This window comes from Amblyomma americanum, chromosome 4 (assembly GCF_052857255.1).
Source record: "Amblyomma americanum isolate KBUSLIRL-KWMA chromosome 4, ASM5285725v1, whole genome shotgun sequence".
Lineage (NCBI taxonomy): Eukaryota > Metazoa > Arthropoda > Arachnida > Ixodida > Ixodidae > Amblyomma > Amblyomma americanum.
In genome coordinates, this window is record NC_135500.1 from 173,083,420 (window position 1) to 173,099,220 (window position 15,801).

At 47.7% G+C, this 15,801-nt stretch overlaps 1 protein-coding gene across 2 annotated transcripts in view; it reads right to left on the reverse strand.

Annotated features, from left to right (window-relative positions):
* Window positions 1–15,801, reverse strand: part of LOC144128664 (uncharacterized) — an 84,482-nt gene that overhangs the window by 13,578 nt on the left and 55,103 nt on the right. The window contains exons 4-6 of one of the 2 annotated variants that reach the window (XM_077662247.1): window positions 15,231–15,251; window positions 10,874–11,109; window positions 7,114–7,403 (exon numbers count right to left, since the gene is read on the reverse strand). In XM_077662247.1, the coding sequence (XP_077518373.1) occupies window positions 7,114–7,403; window positions 10,874–11,109; window positions 15,231–15,251 (547 nt within the window). The remainder of the gene's footprint in view (window positions 1–7,113; window positions 7,404–10,873; window positions 11,110–15,230; window positions 15,252–15,801) is intronic. The other variant, XM_077662248.1, reaches the window with a different exon arrangement.

A 15,801-nucleotide genomic window follows, 5' to 3' on the forward strand; every position in this document is an offset into this window, starting at 1 on the left:
TGGCGGCGAAAGCACAACCGGACCCCCTTTCATGTATGGCTGCAAGCAACTTGAGTGGGATTGCTTTCGGGCCTGCCGCCGTGGACCGCACGGAGACGACCAGAACGAAGGGGTTTAAGCACAACCGGACCCCCTTTCCATAGTGTCGGCACGAGTCGAACGCCGCCGCCGCCGCCGCCGCGGGGAAACGGGCTTTATCCTCCCCAATTGCCGTGGCCGTTCCAGGGCGGCCTCGTTTCGGCGGGCCTGGCCCCGTGGCAAGACGGTGGGCATCATCAATCAACCCTCCCGAGCACATCCCAGGACAAGGGACCACTTTCCCGGCCTTTTAGTGACCTCGCGTTCCGGCTTTGAGGGGCGAGTGTCATTTGATGGAGAACGGAGGCCGGTGACCCGCGGGAACCGACAGCGGGCCAGAGCGCGCCTTACCACAGCCGACGCTATGCGCTACCTCGACGACAACCTTCTTTCCCTCGGACTCAACACGTGAGGGGGGCGAGACCATAAGTGCGGCGGTGTGTTTGTGCGCCCAAGTGAAAGCCCTAGCCCCCCCCCCCCCTTCTGGCGTGGGCGTCCTCACCCTAGGGAGTGTGGGGATAAGAGGATATAAAAATCGACAAGCAGTACGGAAGAAGGACGCTCAGGACGACATCGTTCGCCAAGGGGGCCTTCAGCGCCGAAGCCCGACGGCGTGCAGCTTCTGCCAGCAACCGTGCGAGCTCAACTCCGGAGCCCCTCCATCGTCCCCATGAAGTCGTCGGCACGTAAGCTCGGACGCCCCAGCCTCTGATGTATAATTTTAATCATGTGTAATTATTGAATATATCTGTTTGTTTAAACTGAGCCATACGGTGTCTCTTTGCCTCTCCGTCCCGTGTGGACCTGCGCATTATGGGGGGTCATCACAACTAGCAGCTCTACCTTAAACCAACTTCGGGAACGACTGTACAGTGAGTTGCAAACCGTGTGCTCCTTGTCACTTTCCTCTATTTATATCTTCTTTTAATGCAAGATCTCAGCTACGGACCACGTCGACCAGTGCCCAAGAGAAGCTAGGCCCTCAGAACACAAGTTGGCATCAGTGTAATAAATGCGCTGTAACTATAGCCGCTCATGCTCCTTTATAGCTCATCGCGGCGGTTGCCGAGTGGTTTGAGCATCCGCCTCGAATGTGAGAGGTGCGGTGTTCGATCCCAGCTGCCGTCTGGCACCCACCTGTTTCCGATGGGGACAAGCTTTCCCCTGGCCTGATGCTCGGCTCCTCTGGAGTGAAATGCTGAAAAAATGGGTCTTTGACCTCGCCCTGTGGAAAGCGATAAACCTTTAACCCTGGCGCTATTTGGCCCAAGCTGCCCTTGCACCAGTACGATTCATCATCTTTATCTCCTAAAGCTATTGCTCGTGGAAGACAGCAGCGGCAACCGCGATTGTTTTAATAGCTAGGGTATATGCAAACGCTCAGAAAGCCCCGAATGAACACATGCGAAACGCCACTAATGGGCACGAAAATAAAAGCCGAACTATGTTATTGGAGGAAAGGAAAAAGGAAAGAACCAAAGTTGTTTTTGAGCTTTGCGTATTTGATGACAAGCACCACACTGGGCTCTTCCATATAAGTTTATTTATTGCTGAGTTACCTGGGGAAGAGCCTTAGCATACAACAATTTTTGAGCAGAAGATAACGCCTTGTTTCTGTTCTTCGATTTCTGAGCAAAAATTTAAAACTCGGGAACAAACCGCCCTCTGTATAGTAAACAGAACTAAACGTCTGCGCGGTAAACGATTACGAACGAGGACAAAACATCGAATAATTTTGCGCGCCCGCGCGCGCGTGTATGTGTGGGAGAGAGAGAAATGGAACATGATGGAGTTAGAAGCATGCGCCGCGGTGAGGACCCACTTGTGTTCTACTTATTTGACAGCACACCGCACACGAGTCAAAACGACGGCGCTCAGGGACAAGTGCGAATGCGGAAGAGAAGGCCGACCGGGCATGACTGCAGAACAAAAAACAACGCCTGGGGCAGAAAATAAAGCCCTACTTCTGGCTGCGAGCGCGATTCCCAACTATACAGCAATCACATTTCGCTGTAGGCAAGATACTGCACGATGAGACTAACTTACGGTTGTTTGAATTTAATGCGTAGCCACCCATCTACAGATTGTGGCTGCAAATAATACTGTTACGTCATCAACGCCGCCAGCAGACGCTGTGCATTACCTAGTGAAGCTCACAAGATATCACAAAATCGAGCCTGCAGACAAAATTTGTTCCGTAGGTAGTTAGCATTACGCTGTTACTCTACTCCACAATGGGCACTGAACGTTCCTTGGACGCCCTGTAGACACACTGCAGACATCCTGAACATCCACAGGACGTCCAAGGGAGTTTCAATTCCCATTGAGTCAGTCCTCGGTAAACGAGACGTCGAACGACGCGGCCTTTCCGTACACGCATCTTTCGCGCTTCCCACTCTCGCCCTACACCCGGAGTGCTTCCTGTATCCTGCATATAGACAGATTTAAATGAGACGCTTAGCAAGAATCCCTTGCACACAAGGCCGTACGCAAGGCCGTGCCTTGAACGGAAACGGCAACTTGTTTGCACGGGGGTGGGGGCACCAGTATTTCACCTTTTCCAGTCCGTGAAGGTGAATCATCAGCTGCCACAGAAACCGTGCCGTACAAACGCTAGCTCTGCTTCTTTTCCTGCTAGAGTCAGAAATAAATATCCATGATCAAATTTCAAGCAAGTCGCGCACCACAGCATAGTCCCAAGGCTTCGAGTGCAACACTGCTCAAGTGCCGATCACGTGGTCCCAAAAAGAGGAACAAAACAAGGGGAGCTGTTGCCAACTCAAAAATACAAAACTCGCACTAAGAACCCTGAAAATCCGTCAAATGCGACTAAATTAACACTTCCTTCCTTCAACCTTTCCAAATATTTACCTTGTAAAATCACCGGAAAACGAAACATTTATCCAAATTGAAGTATTACCTTTTAGGTGAACTATATAATGGCACTTAAAAATTTTATGCGCAGAAAATTGTCCGCCGGATATTCTTCGCTTAAATGACTTTTAGACAAGGAACTGCTGACAAGGCTCAGCAGCCTACCGATGGCTTTACTTGAAGGAAAGTGTTCGATATTCCTGACTAGAAACTACGGAGTTCAAAAAACGGCAGGCACTTTATTTAGAAACAAAAAGCCCGCTTTCCCTGTCTTTGCTGAGTGCTGTGTGGGTGTGGTTGAGCAAGCAGCGATTTGTTGAAAATTATATAGTGCATGCAACTAGGCAAAGTAGCGACTGCAGATCAGGACCACGAGAAACGGAACTTGTGAGAAAATCAAGAACAGGTTGGAATACATTTGGCAGGCACTCTCATGTTATGAGCTGCAGCTTATCAATGTCATCCAGCGAGAACCTGCCAATGGGGCTGAAACATGGATGATAAAGAGAAAGCTTGAAAACGACCTTGCAGCGTGGTAAGGAAATGAAAATGGCGGCGGTAAACTTCAAAGGCAAAAATAGAGCAACGTGGACGCGAGGTAAACTTAAGGACATAGCAGAATTCAAGGTGTTGAGCCTTGTGTATATAGCGTTGGCCAGCAGCACTTCCACCGGTGTGTCTCTTCGACGCAACGGAGTGTCACCACGCGTAAAAAAAAAATGGAGGACGCTTAAGCTTCGCCTTTGAGTGGAACGCGGCAGCGTGTTGCAGCACTGCCAGGGAGCCCACGGAACGCCATCGCCCGTTCGCCCGTCGCGCGCCATCTGTTGGGGCAGTGGCGTACAGTGCGACTAGGAGGCGGAGGCATTTTTCACCATGGTGTAAGAATAACATGTTTTTCACTTTCGTCGTTTCGAGGAGGAGGAGGAGGGATTTTTCGCTCACGCGGAGGAGGAGGTATTTTTCGCTCACGGCCGACGCCGACGACACCGGCTTTTCTGCGACACGAGCTCCTTAACGCTGTCGCGTTAAAAAAAAAAAGGATGTCATGAAACAAGGCCGGCATCATCACTGAACACATTGCCTTCAGAGAGAACTCTTGACTTAAAAAAAAATACATGCTTCTGGGAGTTTCCTCTATCGCGATCCGTAAGTTGTCGACTTCCCCTGTCGCATGGCCTACCGCGACATGGCCGACATAAACCAACAGCTACACTTTCTCGATTTTTGTACGGTGACGTGAGCACGAGAAAATAAAGTGCGGCTTGTTGCTTATCTTGTCTCGTGCAAAAAAAAAAAAAAAGCAGACCAGCGAAAGAGCATGTCACGTTTATGAAGACTAACCTGACCGAAATGATGGCGGCGTTATGAGGTCTATACAACTATTTCGCTTCTGCTCGCGGCCAAGCTCTACGGTTATAAAACAAAAATGGCGGCAGCGCCGACAGCCGCCAGAACTGCAGCCTATCGCTGCTCCAATCATCAAGTAATTCTAACTGCTACTTTCATTCCTAGAAACAAGCGCACGATAGTGTTTTGAAAGCGTGAGAAAGTTACTTATTTGTGGCATCATCAGCGCGAAATAGGACTCAAGGAAAATTCGAGTTTAAACCGTTCACCATCAAGGTCGCCAAGTAACACGAGCGACTTCTGTCTATATATATATATATATATATATATCCCACCGGCGGCATGGTTGTTTTTTCTGCTGTTTTATAAGTAATTTTCTTTAAGCGATACATTAATTAAGTATTATTCTACTGTTCAGCACAAACAAAATTTAAAAAAACATTCCCCTATGCACCTTGGTTTCGGCGACTGTTGGCTCCCTTCATAAGTGTGTATATATATATATATATATATATATATATATATATATATATATATATATATATATATATATATATATATATATATATATATATATATATATATATATATATATATATATATAAATGAAAATTTGATTTGTCAAGAATATACTGTTCCGATTTCGTTTTACCACCGGAAACCGATAGAGGAGAGACTGATTTTATACTCTTCAACTTTCGTTTGTGGGAACAAGGAAGAAAATTGTCCAAAATTGTCATTTTTGGAACATAGTCGCCTAATAACGCGCAGAAGGGTTCAAAGCCAAGCTGTCCGCTGCTGCGTATTTCCTTGCACCCTTAATAAAGGCAATAAAGAAAAAAAAAGCTGCTCTGTGGCCAACCGAGTGTTCTAAAAATGCTTCTTCCTAACAGCGAGAACATGTGATCAAGCCGCAACTGTTGCCGCATTTTTTCCCCACGATGTCAACGCGCTATTTTTTTAATGTTGCAGGACGCGCGACCTGGTGACAGCCAAATGAACTAGAAGTGCTTGTCCTGAATGCTTGGTAATCTGGAGGCCCGTAGCAGAGAGCACGGAGACAACTTTGAGGTAAATTTGTTGTATCAGCTACTGCAAAACGTTTTGCGTATGCATCCATTGAAACACCTTGACTTGAGAAATATATTTCGCCTAACAGGGACAGACTGACCTTCTGCTCTGTTTTGACGAGGACATATGTGCTGTGCTGTGTGGATAGTGTCTCTGCTTGTGAACTCCTGTGCAAACCTGGGCCCACATTTGCCATCTCACTCATGTGCGAATCATGCCTATAGACAGACTGTACAGGTGGCAGAGGCATCATGACAGAGATATAGTTCAGGAACTTTCGGTTTGCGATGAGCCTTTCACGCCACCAAAAAGCTGGCTGCACCCTGGCTTGCGGAAAATGACAAGACAGGTGTTGAATCCAACTAAATCCAAATATGTATTGGATTCCAGACCAATGCAACTTCGTTTTTCCTCACTGTTCAATATAGCACAAGCGCTATATATAATCTCTAGAGTAAGACTGATTTGGATGATCTCAGAATGCAGGATTTATATGAGGGTTTTTAAGCAAATATTTCATCCTGGAGCAAGCGCCATGGTGGCTGGTGCCTTATCTGCCAGCAGCATGAAAATAAAAGCGAAATCTAGGCAGACATGTGGGCGTACCTTTGGATGAATGTTCGAGGAGGGCTGCATCATTGTATACAGCTGGTCCCTAACGTTTTGTAATGTTTTGTCAGTGTAATCTACACGAAAATATATGAACAAGCGGATGCGTAGATATCGTTCACAAGGCTGTCACAGATAGTACGTTCGAGCTGCACACACAGCGGCTGGACCGCAGATAAAGGCTAGTTTCTTAGCTTCAAATCCTCGCAGAACTTCAAACCTCCAGGCCGTTTCTGTAGCGCTCCGAGACGGAAGCCGAGTGGAAGGCTAGGGACCAAAGGGGTTTGAATACCAGAAGTTTTATATAGCGTCTTTGCTAGAGGCTGTGGGGACCTGCCCTGCAGCCCCCTGAGTTTGCTTTCCCGCGAGACACCGTGCAGCGGCAGTCTCACCTCGAGGCTGAGCACATTTACTTGTCAGTTACATTAACTGGCAAGAGAGTGCGCCAGCATCGCTGCGCGGGAGAAGGGGCTTCAGCTGGGATCGTCGGCGCGGGCGGACGTGTCGCTCGCGGCTCCGCTCTTCGCCGGCGGGGCGAGGAAGCGACGGGGAGACAGGCTCCCGTACTCGTCCCGTCCGGCCTTCGGAGGATATATCCCTTGCCCTAGCGCGGGCGAACATTCGCTCGGAACCTTGCTGGTGAGTCGGACGTCCTCGATTCATTAGCGTACCTTGTTGCTAGCTGGCGTTATTGTTTCTGTAGCAATAAATGCCTGTGTGTGTCAGCCAATGTGTCGTTCCTTTGTTCCCTCAGAGCAAGGCCCGCCGTGGTCGGCGAGTGCTCGGTAGCATACGCGATCACGGGGTGGGGTTCGGGCGGCTTTGAACCGTGTCAGCCGCGATTGAGTGGGGAGAACGTATTTATCTCCCCAAGCCAACCCCGACAAGGCAGACACAGCGCTACAACATGAGAACAAACCGGCTATCGCAGCTGTAGGTAATAATTAATTTCCTGTTCAACGGGAGCTTTTACATGAGTTAATTTTGATTTTACTGGTAGCTCGCTGGCGACCCTTGCCGTTTACCCATGCTCTGTGGCGGCGCTTTTCAAAAATACCATAACGTCATACCAGCTGCCCCAGCTGTCTGTCGTATACGCATTTCGGGGCAGGTGCAGAGAGCGGGATTCACCTGCAGGAGCGTGTGTTGAAGTAGAAGCCCGTGGAGCACTCGGCGTAGTCCCGGCACTTGCAGCGGCAGTCCCGGTGGTCCCACACCATGGCGGCCCCGTTGCACGACGCCATCTCGTGGTTGTTGCGGCACACGCAGCGGCACTCGTGGTACTCCTGCAGCGCGTTGCAGTCGGCCGGCCGCTCCTTGCACTCGCAGCTGCACTTGTCGTGCTTCTCCAGCGTCACCACCTCGTGGCCGACGAAGTTAAACTTGCTGGCGCCCGGCTCCGGGTACTGGGCTTTGATCACCTGCGGGAAAGCGTTTGGGTAAAGTTCGATGCATACGCTCCGTACAATTACAACGTTTGTAATTGCAGTGCTATAGAGGCAAATTAGATATTTTTGGAAGATCTGCTGAGTCATGAGACAGTTTAAGTGCAACGCAATCTGTTGCTTTATTGTTCATAGCTTTTTGCAATAGATCTTCATTTTAGTGGGCATTGTTGGCACAGGTGAGTTGCCGCTCAAGGCACAAGCGGCGGCAGAAACCAGCGGCGATAAGTTACCAGAGACGAGGCAACGAGCCCCAATCACAACGGCCGCTGCATTTCCGGCTTGTCACACGTTTCATGTAGTTTTGCCTGCAGGTCCTCCAACATGCATGAACCAACCAACCAATAAATCGATCGATATCAATCAATCAATCAATCAAGTTTGCACTGGACTACGGTATGGAATAATAAGGCGTCAAAATAAGTAAATAAATCTCCAGTAAAAAAAGGCATTTCGCATTATGCCCATGCTTGCAACCTTCCCCAATATATACAGTTGAATCCCCTTAAAGAGGACTTCTCGATTTTCATTTTTCGGAAATTCGCCTGAATTTTTTCGCTGTTTATTTCAGAACACAGTTTTCGGTATTTTCTGGGATTATTATTTTCTAAGGAATAATTACCGTTTTCTTTTTTTGCTGATATAACGGGGCATTCCTGTGCGCTCCAAAGTCACGTAGATTTTACCTCGATTTTTGTTTTTTTGCCAGCCTGGGCGTTCTATTTACCAGCAATTAAAACGCAGTTGTACTTAATCGCTGGTAAAGAACTTGCAGCTGTGCTCGCGTAAAGAAATACACCAGTAAAGAAAGTAACGGAATTGGTAAATGCAGCAACTATTAGGCATAAACGTAAGGGTAAGGTGATTTCTAAAAGGCCGATTGCCCCGCCATCTCTGGGTTGTTGCGCTTGATTGTCAAGAGGGTGGAGCGTCAAGTGTTCGACGTGCTGATGACAGTGATGGAACTGCCGCTAAATTAATCATCGCGGTGACAAGACTATGCCTTTTTTTTTCTTCGGGACTCTTATGCACGATTTCGAGTATCCGTATACATGCAGTGGAACTGCCCTAAGCGGGTGATGGCAGCGTAGAGTGCTAAGCTAGCAGACGATGTTTTTCGACTATGTAGCCTCTCCCAGTCTAGAGACGCGTGTAAGGTAGCATAGCAATGCCTCGAAACACGTAACTGCGTTACTTAATCCAAACGTACCCCGTCCCAACACTCTCGTGCTTTCAGTTCAGGAGAGCAAGCTGCCGGGCTAGTTGGTGATCCATGTTGTAAACTAGGAAGCGCAAAATACCGGACGAGAAACAGAGTAAAGAACACCGGTTTTTGTGTCCCTTACTCTGTCCCTCGTCCGGTATTTGCGCTTCCTAGTTTACAACATCGTGCTTTCAGCACTTTGTTAATTGGGTCCTTTGACTGACTCCTACTCGATAGCCAGCTAGGTGCAGTGTGCATGCCAGTTTTACCGACCTCTTTCGGTTAAAATCGCATTTCGGAAACTGTGTTCGCCTTAATGTTTCTTTTTCTTTTTTACCGGGGAACTGGTGCTAGTGCCAAAGTGCGAAAATGAAACAGCAACTCCCCACCCCACCTACCTGGTTAGGGGGCTGCCCATCCACCCATCGACGTTCTCGACGCACCTGCGGTCACGTTAATTCACCCTCCAGAAAAATTCTGCCGTGTATACACGAGGCCTAGGCCTAGAGTAAAAGCATTCATTGCAGTAAAAGCATCAAAGTAATCGTCGAGGGTAGATCCAACTTATAATAATAATAATAATAATAATAATAATAATAATAATAATAATAATAATAATAATAATAATAATAATAATAATAATAATAATAATAATAATATAATAATAATAATAATAATAATAATAATAATAATAATAATAATAATAATAATAATAATAATAATAATAATAATAATAATAATAATAAATTTTTGGAGAAAGGAAAAGGCGCAGTATCTGTCTCATATGTCGTTGAACACCTGAACCGCGCCGTAAGGGAAGGGATAAAGGAGGGAGTGAAAGAAGAAAGGAAGAAAGAGGTGCCGTAGTGGAGGGCGCCAGAATAATTTCGACCACCTGGGGGTCTTTAACCTGCACTGACATCGCACAGCACACGGGCGCCTTAGCGTTTTGCCTCCATAAAAACGCAGCCGCCGCGGTCGGGTTCGAACCCGGGAACTCGGGATCAGTAGCCGAGCGCACTAACCACTGAGCCACCGCGGCGGGGCGAAAAAATCCAACTGCTTTCGTAGAATTGTCGCATCGGATGTCTGGTCATCCCGTAATCTTTGTTTAAACCGAAAAAACCAACCCCTGTAGTTATAACGAAGTAGAAGGGGCCCCGCGATTTCTTCGTTATAGCCCTTGCTTCGCGACAGCTGTACGTGACCTTGGTTGCAGCTGTCGCATGCCAGCGGGCTTACCTGCCACTTTTGTGTAATGAGGACAACAAAGCCGGCGTTTAGTGTGCCGCGGACGCGCGTTGAGGCAGCCTTCAACACTCGCACCGAGCGCCCACCACGTGACCGAATACGCATACACCAACTGAACATGTTAGCTTTGCCAAAGCGCGCTTATTTCTTTCGCAGCCCGCATATGGGCTTTCGAGCCTACAAAATGGGTCTTGAGGGGAATAGTGTCGTAGATGACAAGGAGAGACCTATTAAGAATATTGAACTCCGTTTTCCAGGAGCTGAAGTCCATACTGGCCGCTGCAAAAGAAGGCGCGCAGCGGCGATTTCATCGCGAGTACCTGCAGAGGCCGGCTTCGCCGCACAGCTCAAGAGCAAGCGGGCACAGCCTCTTTCGCATGACAGGAATGTCTTGCGGAGAATGCTTACGCCAGACCGACGGCTTTGATGTTGTCCGCCTATTGGTCAACAGAAGCTATTTCACGTTTCTCTCGCCTGCTCATTTGGCCAATAAAGTTTATTACTACTACTTTGTTTTCCGCCGTTTAGCCCTGCGAAATTAGCGGGAACTCGATGCCGTCAGGGCCACCAAGCAAACTGTCACCGTTGAAAGTAAGCCCCATTGCTTTATATTTCATTAGGATTTGAAATCTTTCAGGCGAAGCCGGCTGTGTTCCATGGGACTCAATCACCTGTTGACTGTTAACTATTTACATCATTCGTTGTCATTCTCATCATGTTCACCATTTTGGTTGCCCTTTTTACTATTTTTTATTCTTTTCATTGATCTTTTCTCTTTCACTCCACTGAGTGCACCACTGTAAATGTACCATGGCTGTTAGTGGGCACATAACATGACAAACAAACAAACAAACAAACAAACAAACAAGCAGACAGACAGACAAACAAATAATAGCCTCTTTGAGAGTAGAACACAGTATTTTGTCGATTACAGGCCCGTTACCGCATTACTGCTGTGTCACGGGCTTACCAACAGATCTCATGCGATTACCTTGAAGGTGACATTGCTGCTCTTGATGGGCGCGCACTTGAGTATGGTGCTGGGGCAACAGCCGCCGCACCGCGGTATCCGCGTGCAGGGTGGCCACAGGATGATGCTCGGGTCGGTCGGTTTGGGGAACTCGACCAGCTGCTTGCTGGGCAGGCATGTGCCAGGCTCCGGGTTGGGCAGCGACGCCGACGAACCTGCAGTGACCACCACGGCCGCCGCCAGGGGCCGCCACAGTACTGCGCTGAATGCCACGCGCTGAACTGCGCGCCCATGCCGGCAGCGCTCTCACGAGGCCCGCGCAAGCTCCTCCGTGCAAATTTCCAAGGCGCACGGAGATGTTGCGCACGAAGGGACACATGTTGGTTATGTTGGACGGAACGACCTAGCACATTACGTGGTTTCAGTATCGCGTAAGCTCGCAGCATATAAACTTTCCGTTTCTAGCGAAAGCGTTTCGCAGCTCTTCTTGCCTTATTGCTACAATATGTCGAGGTCAGAGCTTGAACAGGCATTCAAAAAAAAAAAAACACCGTAATAAACGAATGCGCTCGCATATAGGACGCACACGCTACTTTGGCTGTCACAAATGAGAAATTTTTTTCCCTCGCGTAACCAACGCACCTCTTCCCTTTGGCGAGCAGTCTGCTATGAACGTAAATGTCAGCACGTGCCCGTTTTTAAACGCCGGAAAGCAATAGAGGTGTCTCGACGATGCGTTACTACCGCGTCACCTTCATACGCAATACTACGAAGCTCCATCTGACAAATGTCAGGGCTGGTATACTTCACTCGTCTGGAGGAATAGGCAAAAAGAATGCTTCGCGAGGAATCCGAGAACCATTAGGCACCACGCCTTGAGAGCTTCTATGTTCAGTCTGCCATATTAAGGATCATAGCAACTTTCCGTTGTACTTCGCGCTGAGTGCTGCGAGTTATGCTATAGTGAACTCAAGTTGTGTTGTCTGTGGACAGCATTATGGAGCGCTAAGCGATTCATACGTGCGTGTTTTAAGGACTATGGTCACCAAATTTCCGCCTTTCAAATCATTTCGTCTTTCAGACATTCGCATAAATGGAGCACCCTGTGGAATTCGTGCATAATTGCTAAAAAATTTATAATTAAATTTCTCCTTGACGCTGTTGCGGTTTCGGTTTCATCAATTGAACGATGACTGTGACGCGTAGTTGATGTTTAGGCCACATGAGGCATAAAAAAATTGGCTATATAATTACTGACAGCCCATTTTTTTTGTCATTCCAGTTCTCGTCGTAGTGAAATGTCGCAGTGAATTAAATCTACAGAGCAGCGATTATATTACAGTTTTTCTAGTGGATCATGTGACGAAAACATCAACGTGAGGTCACAGTCGTCGCTCGGTCGATGAAACCGAAACAGCATTAGAGTAGACATTCAATTATAAATTATTTAGCGCGTCTAGGCAAATACCACCCGGTAATCCATGTATTCTAATGTCTAACGCATCGTTTGACGGAAGAGAACGTCCAATAAAATTAGGTGTCTATAGTCCTTTACCGTAACAGTTGCTCCCTAAACTGTCGAATGTGAAAGCCATGTTAAGGGGTGTGTTTTATTTTATTTAGAAGGTGAATCATACAGGATGAAGTATTCATTCCACCAGCTTCATTTGGCCCGGATATTACCGTTTCAAATGTTTTCCGAATATTTTACCCCCGTAATGATCGGAGCACCCAAATTTTCGTAAAATATTTTGGAAAAAAAAAAGGGCGCTTATTACGTGAGTAAATGCGATATTTCGCACGCATCCTTGTCCTGTATGTGCCAAGATACAGTTTCCGGCCAAGTTTGAAACCAATGTGCTCACCACCTCAGTGCGTCTCTACCTCTACGATTTTCGTCTCGATTCCTCTTGCTCTGTCCCTCCCTATATAAACATAGAGCGCTCTCTTGTCCCGTTGCTGTTCAATTCCCCCATTACCCGTACTCTTCCCTTGTCTCTTGCCGTGCCTGGGTGCAGTCTTCCGCACCTGAGGATCAATTGGACTTGATCTCCCTGATTCGTGGAGCCGCTGACCTGCTGGGCGTTTAATTTGCTGGCAGAGTAAAGTATACTACTACTGCTGCTGCTGGTAGTGGTGTCTGTACCATACTCACAGTCAACGAAGAAATGCCTCTCTCGAGTATTTATTTCTCCTTTTATTTGTAGAAATCGGCCATCTACTTGATACCTCTGACCGAGGAGAAATTTCACGCTGTGTAGCTCCGTACATTGATCACCATGCATAACTTTTTTTTCTCGCTCGAACAATGCTCGCGGAGTGCCATGCTTCAAACTAAATATGTGCCGACAATCACCGCCCATATATCGAACCTAGAGATATCGAATTACTGCCTATATCGAATCGTGAAGACATTCCTTTGAATATGTCATCCACAATTAGAGCGCTACTGTACACACCGCATAGGCCCTGTCATTCGGTCACATATCCTGCGCACAGTTCGTGGAAGTTAATAAATGATGACACCGCCTAAGAGCTGAGCACGATATTTTAGCGGCATCCGGTAAGTTCCCTTTCTTCGCGACATCCTTGCTTTGAACATCACAGAAGAGTTCGATAAGAATGTCGCGATGGCATAATACGAAGCTATCCTCCTAGTTTTTGGCCGGTCAGAGTCCGATTTTTATACATTCCTTTGGAAGTTTCTCAAAGTGTTTTTGTACAGACAGCCTACCCGACGAAGCCTACGGGTTCTGTTCCAGTGTCAAGCTGCTAACACGATGCTTCGCTCTGTGCTAAAAGGCAAATAACGCCCCAGAGGGAGATCTCGCTCTTAATCATGCATGCGTTTCAGTAACTAGTAAGTAACTGTTAATATCAGCTCACAAATTACCGCGTCGGCAATCCTTAAATTGCGCAGAGTATAGTCGCACCCTTCGCAAGTGGGACGGATCGAAATCTCTTTTTGAACATTAAAAAATTTTCTTCGCCGCACCCGTGAGCGAACCTTGGTGAGCCTCTGTGCATTCCTCGAACATACGGGCTTGACGTCCCGTCTGTTCTCTGCCATGTAGTTAGTTACAAGCAGTCACCGGACGCTCCGCGAGTTCTACCTTGGACGAGTAACAACTGGACACCCCACTCCAGTTGTAGCCACCACAGTGCTGTGCGCGTGTGTTTTTTATTGCTCCGTCATGAACTAATCACGCGCACAACCTGTACACATTTCTTATTGTGTAAATAGTTTGTGTATGTTACTTCTCCCCCTATCCTCTCTTCCTGTCCCCTAACCGCTCTCATTTCATTTCTCCATTCTGCCTGCTATCCTTTATTTCCGCCGCCCTAGCTCAGGTGCTTCAGTATCGATGGCAGATGTCGGGGCTAGCAAACATCTTTTCTTTCCTCTTTATTCTTATTTTAATAAAAACCACTTACTACTGCCACCGCCACCACCCACTGACACCTTGATGTGCATGGCAAGTACCCCTCCCCTTCGCCCTTTATCCTCTTGATTCCCTCCTTCACGGCGCAGCCAGAGCGCTCAGCTTATGAGTCCTGGACGAGGGCTCGATCCGTGCCGCGACGGCTGCGTTTCGATGTGGGCAAGATGCGAGACGCCCATACACTGTGCGATGTGGGTGGTGGTGGTGGTGAAAACATTTATTAATCATAGTAGAGGTCTTGGGGGTCGTGACCTGAAGGGTCATGCCCTTACAACCACTAGGTGGGATGCCTACTCAGGCACCCCATTGGCGGTTGCTGCAGCCCAGGCGCGCTGCGTTAAGGCCCTTTGGGCCTCGAGGGTGAAGCAGCCAGACAGGGTCGCCTCCCAGTCCTCTCGGGTGGGGTTTGGGATAGGGGTCGCAATTTATTGGGAGCCCTCCCCTACGGCGCCGCCTTCTCTCTTCCTTGTGCCACTCCCCCCTTCCTTCTCTCAAGTCGCGGTAAAGGTGTCCAAGGAGAGGTGAGACAGTTTCTGCGAGCTTTCCTTTCCTCAAAACGAGCTTTCTTCCAAGCGCTGTAGTAGTAGTAAACATTTATTATGCACAGAAATTAAGGTTCAAAAGTCTTCAGAGGTGCGGTTCAGGTGCCCAGCAAGAGTAAGGGAGCTATGTCGCGCCTTTCCTTTCTTTTTAACCGACTTCTCCTGCTTAGTCTGCTTAGTGAGGCCCTGATTTTTTTTTTCTATTTGGGGGGGGGGGGGGGGGGGGGGGGCGTTTGTAAGATTTTGCGGTCCTACGGATGTATCTGCGGGACCTGTTTCGTGATCCTCTTCAGGGAACAGGGGTTCATGTCTGTTATTTTCAGCTTCCTATGCTAACCCTGAGCAAATGCACTTCAACGTCGAAAATGAACAGGCGGAAAAGGTTCAACGTACCTCCCACAGGTCCTTTTTTTCCTAAAAGGGAGAGGAAGAAGAATAAAAGCCAGTTAGTCTCACAAAATGATACTCATCCTTTCAAACGGTACAAGAAAGCGGCAACAATTCAACACGGCCGAATTACGTAAGCAGTAGGAAAAACAGCTGGATTGTTCATTTACTCAGTCAGCGACCAGGCAACGTGTACAGGTATTGAAAAGCATGTCTTTCAGAGCTACAATGTTAAGTGCCTGAGAAGTACAAAAAAAAGAAAAATTAGGCGTCGTGTTATAATGCAAGTTAGCGGTATACATGCATTGTAACCCCCTACGTCCCACTCTCCACTTCAGGGCCCTACAGCTGTGCTTGATGGCGAACGAAGTGCTCTGCATAGTTATTACTTGTCTGCGTTCCTCACATAGTGCCTCCTACAAGTATCTTGAAGAGAGCCTGGTAGGAAAGGTGAATTAACGTTGACACATTTTCTGAAAAGTGCTTCTTTCCACTGTAACAAACGAACTGAGGAGGAGCAGGCAAACGAAAAAGCTTCTTGTTCTCTCCACGTTTCCTGCAATTTGTTTAGGCTGAT